At 36.6% G+C, this 8,033-nt stretch overlaps 1 protein-coding gene across 1 annotated transcript in view; it reads left to right on the forward strand.

The window, feature by feature from the left end:
• lgals8b (galectin 8b) overlaps positions 1–8,033 on the forward strand; it is a 72,514-nt gene that overhangs the window by 31,047 nt on the left and 33,434 nt on the right. The window contains exons 3-7 of the mRNA XM_016510129.1: positions 3,183–3,393; positions 3,566–3,685; positions 6,251–6,277; positions 6,389–6,477; positions 6,557–6,722. Of these exons, the coding sequence (XP_016365615.1) occupies positions 3,183–3,393; positions 3,566–3,685; positions 6,251–6,277; positions 6,389–6,477; positions 6,557–6,722 (613 nt within the window). The remainder of the gene's footprint in view (positions 1–3,182; positions 3,394–3,565; positions 3,686–6,250; positions 6,278–6,388; positions 6,478–6,556; positions 6,723–8,033) is intronic.

The following is an 8,033-nucleotide window of genomic DNA, read 5'->3' on the forward strand; positions in this document are numbered from 1 at the left end:
AGGTTACGCATGTAACCATGGTTCCCTGAGAATAGGGAACGAGACGCTGCTTCCTCTAGAGGGCGCTAGGGGAATGCCTCCAGCGTGACCAGTGTCTGAAGCATGAATGAAAAAACGACAATGAACTTGACATTGGCAGGCGGAATATCCATGCCCCCGCGAAATCGCTGTGGCCAAACCCAGAGCTACAAAGCTCTACAGGCAGGCCCAAAGCTCGCCTCGTAGACTAGCTCACCCGCCAAAGTACGGAACTCTAAGAGTGGAGGTCTCAGCATAACGACTCTCTAAAGTGAGAGTGGTGGAAAAAGAATAACAGAGACTGGTCGATTACACGTGAATTACTTCTATTTAATGTTGAATTTTTCTTCTAATGTTTGTTAAACGAGTTTAAATATAGGCAATATGTATAGCCTGTTAAAAACGATATAAACAATGCTTTAAATGATAAATAAAGGAAAATAAAGGAAGTTATCATGCAAACCAGTGGTTGTGTGGAGTATTTTAGAAAGGTTTAGAGAATTTAAGTTAATCTGTAAACATTATTTAATGTATGAAGTAAAAAAATAAGCTAGTAATATAGTAAAAATGAATAAACCCATTAGCTGGGTTAAATCAACACATTATGCTGGGTTAAATAAACAACCCAATTTGCTGGGTAAATTTAACCCAAGATGGGTTCTGTCCTATATTTACCCAGCCCTTGGGTTAATAACAACCCAAATTGGGTTGTTTTTAACTCAGTGTTTTTTAGAGTGTAAATAATAATAATAAAATAAAAAAAACATTGAGAAAGTGTTTGACAGTCAGCTTAAAAATATATATACTTACAAAGCCAAAGACGCTCAGTGCTGTGTAGCCTTTGGGGTGACACAAAAACAAAGGGAAGAAAAAGAAAAAAAGCATCACTCAATATGAGTCCGATAATACATATATCTGTACAAACTGAACATGGCAAATCAAAGATGCAGGATGACTGCTAGACTGATCACTTACAACAATCAGATGACAATCTGAAAAAGAAAGAAAGAAAAAAGAATAAATAGTTTAATTTTTGAAAATAATTGTAATTTCAGGCCTACTTGAAAATGACTTTTTTTCTTCCCTGGTCTATACACAGACCTAAATGTTTTACTTTTATTGTAATTCTTTGTTATTAAAAAGCAGAATTATTATTATTATTTATTTATTTACTATATATATATATATATGTATATATATATATACAGTGGGTACGGAAAGTATTCAGACCCCCTTAAATTTTTCACTCTTTGTTATATTGCAGCCATTTGCTAAAATCATGACTAGGGCTCCGTAAAGTAGCTATCTGGGGAAAGATAATCGCTGAAACAATACTCGGCAGAGGGAAGGGAACAGAGTGAGTGTTAAATAGTGAGGAAGTGATATGAAACAGCTGGGTGCAATCAGTGTAAACAGGTGTGTGCAATTCGTGCTGAGTGCAATCAGTGCAATGCATGATGGGAAATGTAGTCCGGGGTGATGTGCAACAGTGTGTAGTGCGAGAGTCAATGAAATGGAAAGTTCATGGACCGGATTCGTGACACACACACAGTCAGAAAGTGTCATGTAATTTAAATGAAGGGAAATTTTTTTTAATTATAAGTCCATTTGAGGTCAGCCTAAAAATGAATAGAAATATTAATTAAAATAGTAATGCAATTAAATAAATAACATTTGAAAAAAAGCTTGACAACTCTAAAACATTTTGTTTAAAAAAAATAATCTTGCAATTTTGTAATTCAGCCTAATTAATTGATTGTGTGTGTACATGTTTAACCTCCATTGTGGGGACCAAATATTCACACAATGAGTTGGCATTTTTGGTACTGACACTTATGACCCATAGTTGTGCTGAATGTGGCTAAATGTGCCGTTTCTCAACCAGAATCGGGCCAGATCCGCAGATCCAAAGCCTAGCCAAATCTGGCAAGCATTACTGGGCCAGAGCTGGCTCACTTCTGGCGAGCCGCTGCCAGCACACAGCCGAGTGCGCTGGCTACCTGGGGTAATGTTTAGCGCGGGCAGAGAAGAACACACGGACTAAAGTGCTGTCTGTTTAGCTCGCCATATAAAGGTGATTGTGCACTGTTTTTACAAACAACAGTAAATAAGACGGAACGTGTTCCAAAAATGCGTTCAACGCAGCGTGAGTTACTGAAGGGGAACTGAAGCTACAGCCTGTAGCAGTTAGTAGCAGTTGGAGCGAAAATTAAATACAGCTTTATTTATTCCAAAACAGAAGTCATTTAAAATGTTATTTGTAGCCTATATTTTAATTTTAATTTCATCATTCTACAGTAAATTTAGCTTATTCAAGGCACTGTGAGAGTGAAGCAGCTTGATATCAGTGACGAATATTCCACACTGGACACCACCAGTCTTCTCTGCCATGAGACGGATCCAGTGGCTAGGATGATACTGGCAGGTGATGAAGTCCATAGTTTGGTTGGAAATAACATAAAAGTCACACTGGGAATAAAAGATGTGTATTGTATGTGTAAAAACAGAGCTGTTGGCAAAATTTCATCTGTAAGTCAAGCAGCAAATTGTGCCCTACCTACAACCTTTAGAATGTGAAAATGTTTGTTTGTTTTTTTCTTAGATCATGCCAACATTTTAACAAAGTGGGTGGAATTTTTAGACCATGCAAATTTATTTTATTGTCTTTGAGATTTTGTATAGCAGCAGGGCTGCCAGATCCTATTCCTGGAGTTCTAACTTCTTATAGAGTTCAGTTCCAACCATGCTTGAACACACGTGCCAAGCATTCCTGAATATCTTAATTAACTGGATCAGTTGTATTTGTTTAGGGGTGAAACTGTTTCTTCTTTTTCTTCTTCTTCTTCTTTTAAGGCACTGTAGATCTCCAGGGACAGGACTGGGCACTTCTGCAGTGTAGAGTACCATTGTTTGAAAATTTCCTTTAGATGTATATTAAGTCCCTTTATCATAAAACCACATATTATATAGTAACAACAACGCTAATAATAATAAATATAAATCTATATTTTAAGAAAAAACATATATAAAAATGCTTTTAAATGTTTCCAAAAGAATTCTTATTCTACAAAAAAGTAAATAAAATGACACTTAAGTGCTAAAGCCATTTTATTTTACTATAGGCTATCATTTATTTCAGTGCAATACCCAATGTGCCTTCATAGGTTTCAGTTCGATTTGACATGTGGCTGCAGCACAAAGCCACGGGCGGACGTTGCCTTTCACTTCAATCCCCGCTTCAGCAGCTCTCCACAGATCGTGTGCAACTCATTACAACATGAAAACTGGGGAAGAGAGGAAAATATTGACCTTATGCCTTTTAAACAAGGAGCAACTTTTGAGACCATAATCTTGGTTCTTTGTGATGTTTTCAAAGTGAGTGTAAAGCATCACATCACAGGTAGCAACAAACCTGGTTAACAGCCCTCGGCCTGTCTGGTTTAAAGCATTTTAACCCACATATTAATAGTAGTAGTAGTTGTTGTACTTTTAGAGAAAAAGTTTTGATTTGTCAAGTGACAGGAATTTGACTCATTTACTTTTGTAGGTAGCAGTTAATGGTGTTCACATTTTGGAGTTCAAACACAGAATTCCTCTTGAGATGGTCAACACATTTTCAGTCTCTGGAAAAGTAGAACTGCATGCCATTGGCTTTATCCCTGACTCAGTAAGTGACATACACTACTAGTTGGTATGTATTGTTAGTATAATAGTCATCACCTGTGAAATAGCACAAATCAAGTATGGGAATGATGTAGAGACCAAAATTATATACAGTATATATATATATATATATATATATATATACACACGTGGACAAAATTGTTGGTACCCTTCCATTAAAGAAAGAAAAACCATGGTCACTGAAATAACATGAAACTGACAATAGAAATAATAAATACAAATTTACTGAAAATTTACTAATGAAAATCAGACATTGCTTTTGAATTGTGGTTCAACAGAAGCATAAACAAAATGAAACTGGCCTGGACAGATATGATAGTACCGTTAACTTAATATTTTGTTGCACAACCTTTTGAGGCAATCACTGCAATCAAGTGATTTCTTTAACTCTTTTGTGTCATTCCCATAGGAAAGAAAAATCAAAAGTGAGATCTCTTTAACATCTCAAATATTTCTCCTAGACAGAAATTAGGTTACTTTAAGATCGAATGGAGATTTTTGCTTGAGTCTCCTTCTTCTCAAACTTGTCTCCTGAGACAAAAACTCTAACACTCTCAAAATGGTCTCCTTTGAAGCTTTAAAAGAGATCTCAACAACATCCCACATTGTGCACAGATATTTCTCTTTAGCTAGAGACTCTGGCGGTCTCACATTTGTCTCCTCCAAAGTTTCAAACAAGATCTCAAACGCGTCACACACTGTGCTCGGATATTTCTCCTAGTCTAAAGACTTTGTTGCTCTCATATTTGTCTCCTTTAAAGTTTCAGAAGAGATCTCAACAACATCACACACTGTGCTCAGATTTTTCTCCTTAGCAACAGACACTCTCACATTTGTCTCTTTTGAAGCTTTATAATAGATCTCAACAACATCACACACTGTGCTCAAATATTTATCCTTAGCTAGAGACTCTGGTGGTCTCACATTTTTGTCCTCCAAAGTTAGGCACATAATTTGTTGTTGGAAATAGTGGATGCCTTAATCAAAACTGATCTACAGAAAATGTAACCATGGAACTTTCTTTGCTGAAAGGCACATAAATGGCTGATGACTCAGTCTTGATTATTAATTAACTAATATGATTATTAATACATATTATATGGTAGAAATGTTTGAGCTCATATTGAGGCATTTGACTTGGTGCACACTTTGTAAAGTTATTGAGATCACTTCTGAAATTTAGAGGAGACAAATGTGAGAACTCTCGAGTCTTTAGCTAAGGAGAAATATCTGAGCACAGTGAACAATAGAGCTAATGTACATTATGCATAAGTCATTTCTGTCTAGGAGAAATATTTGAGATGTTAAAGAGATCTCACTTTATTTTATTTTTCTTCCCTATGGTTAGCTTCAATGTCATGTGTCCACACCAATCAAAGACAATACATGCATTGTCATATTTGAAGTTGTTTTATGTAGACAGTGTTTTATTGCACAATGATTTAACAGAGGAAACCATAACCTATATTTACATAAATGCAAAAATGGGCTGTACACGACAAAATTGTAATGCTAAACATTACAAGATACATTTAAACATTTAAACTAGTAACCCTTGATATTCTGAAATGTTTATTGCTATTTAAATGATAGTTTTAGTATTTACAATATTAGTAAAAGTACAACGTTTCTTCTAAAATAAAACTGAAGACATCTTAAGACAAAGCTGATATCTCAATGAGACATATAAGAGAATTACCCCTTAGTATCCTGAGCGTAGAGCAACCTCTGTCAGAGCCATAACCTTGTGGGCAGCACAACGACATGAAGGCACATCTGCACCTCAGACAGCATGGGTTTGAATCCCAGCTAAAGGTAATTTTCCTGCTCCTGTTCACTTCTCACCTGTCCAATTGTTTCCTGTCTCTACTCCTACTGTCCTGACCATTAAAGGTGAAAAACCCCATTGCAATGAAAAAACATATAGACACTCATTTGTGTCTACTTCTATTTCTCCTAAGGAATTTTAGGAGAAACATCTGAAATGCTGTTGATACTAAAATGAGAGATATTTGAGAATCTCATCTAAATCTCCTGAGCTTAGGAAGAGCAACCACTGAGCAATAAATTTTTCCTATGGGTGTTCAGTGTGGTGCACACCATAATACCAAACAGCACAGTGACTACTTTTCACCCTTTAAATAGGCAGACTGACTGATCACAAGTTTGAAGACACTTGTGATGCTAATTACAGGACACAGTTTAACATGTCCCTATGGTCAAATAATTTTTTTATCTTTTCTAGGGGTACCATCATTTTTGTCCAGACCAGTAAAAAAAAAAAAAAACTTTTCCACAATAGCCACACTTTGCCTATAGCTCTGCACACACTGACCAACTTTAAAGAGTATTATATCTATACACATTTTTATATTCGTCTACATAATTTTCAAGTATATTTTAAGATTATGAAAACTGTTAATTCAGTCAAGTGTGTCCAAGCTTCTCACTGGTATATAGCTAGTTCATTTTTTATGATATTTAAAAGTGTAAATAATATGCTTTTCACCTTTATTTCAACAATAACATATTTTCTTCTTTTGCACAGGCAGTATTTTCAAAATCTGGTGACCTAGTAAGTTCAGCATCCCTTCAGCTGAGATCAACAAAATAATTTGCATAATTTATTTTTTCATATTAATATAATGAAAACATGACTCACTACATATGCTGTGTCATTTTGCAGAGCATACCCTACAAGGGCAGTTTACTTAGAGGACTCATTCCAGGGCAGCATATTACAATCAAAGGGCACATCAGCTTATTTCCTCACAGGTAGTTACAAAGCTTATATTTTGTACAGTTTTGCCCTTTAATTGACACCTTTAATTATGTTGTTTTGTCTCTTTTTAAGTTTCACTGTTAACCTGAGGTGTAGCCAATCAAGCAACATTGCCCTGCACCTGAACTCGCACATCAAATCTGGCATGCTTATCAGGAACTCTCTTCTCTGCCAATCATGGGGCCCAGAAGAACGTGAACTGCAATACTTTCCTTTTTCAGCTGGAAACTACTTTGAGGTACCTCTACCCTATGCCACCAGACTATGCAGACCTATGTCATTGCAAGAGCGATGTTTTAGATAACCATGGGGAACTGTTTTGAGGGTAAAGAAAAAGTGAAAGTGAAAAAAGTGAGTGAAGTGATGTGTGGCCAAGTATGGTGACCCATACTCGGAATTTGTGCTCTGCATTTAACACATCCAAGTGCACACACACAGTAGTGAACACACACACACACACACACCATGAACATGTGTTCACACCATGAAGTATGATACAGTTAGGTCCATAGATATTTGGACACAGGCACATTTTTTATTATTTAAGCTGTTGACCGAAACATATTAAAGTTACAGTTATATAATGAATATGGACTTAAAGTGCACACTCTGAGCTTTCATTTGAGGTTCCTCTCATCAAAATTGGAGGAAAGTTTAAGGAATTACAGCTCTTTAATACGTATGCACCTCCCCCTTTTTCAAGGGACCATAAGTAATTGGACAATTGACTTAAAAGCTGTTTCATGGACAGGCGTGGGCTATTCCTTCATTATTTCTACATCCATTGAGCAGGTAAAAGTTCTGGAGTTGATTCTAAGTGTGCCATTTGCATTTGGAAGCTGTTGTTGTGAACCCACATCATGTGGTCAAAGGAGCTCTCCATGGAAGTTAAACAGACAATTGTTTGGCTTCAAAATCAAAACAAATCCATCAGAGAGATAGCAGGAACATTAGGAGTGGTCAAATCAACAGTTTGGTACATTCTGAGAAAAAAACAACACACTGGTGAGCTCAGCAACATAAAAAGGCCTGGACGTCCACGGAGAACAACAGTGGTTGATAATCGGATGATCCTCTCCATGGTAAAGAAAAAACATTTCACATCATCCAGCCAAATGAAGAACACTCTCCAGGAGGTAGGCGTGACACTGTTAAAGTCTACAATCAAGAGAAGACTTCACAAGAGCAAATACAGAAGGTTTACCACAAGGTGCAAACAAGGCCAGATTAGACTTTGCCAAAAAACATCTAAAAAAGCCAGACCACTTCTGGAAAAGCATTCTTTGGGTGGCTGAAATTAAGATCAACCTGTACCAGAATGATGGGAAGAAATAAGTATGGAGAAGGCTTGGAACAGCTCATGATCCAAAGCATACAACATCATCTGTGAAACATGGTGGAGCAGTGTGATGGCATGAGCATGCATGATGTCCAGTGGCACTGGGTTACTGGTGTTTATTGATGACGTGACAGAAGACAGAAGCAGCCAGAAGAATTCTGAAGTGTATAAGGATATACTCTCTGCCCAGATTCAGTCAAATGGAGCAAA

This window comes from Sinocyclocheilus rhinocerous, unplaced genomic scaffold, assembly GCF_001515625.1.
Source record: "Sinocyclocheilus rhinocerous isolate Xijiao unplaced genomic scaffold, SAMN03320098_v1.1 scaffold1466, whole genome shotgun sequence".
Lineage (NCBI taxonomy): Eukaryota > Metazoa > Chordata > Actinopteri > Cypriniformes > Cyprinidae > Sinocyclocheilus > Sinocyclocheilus rhinocerous.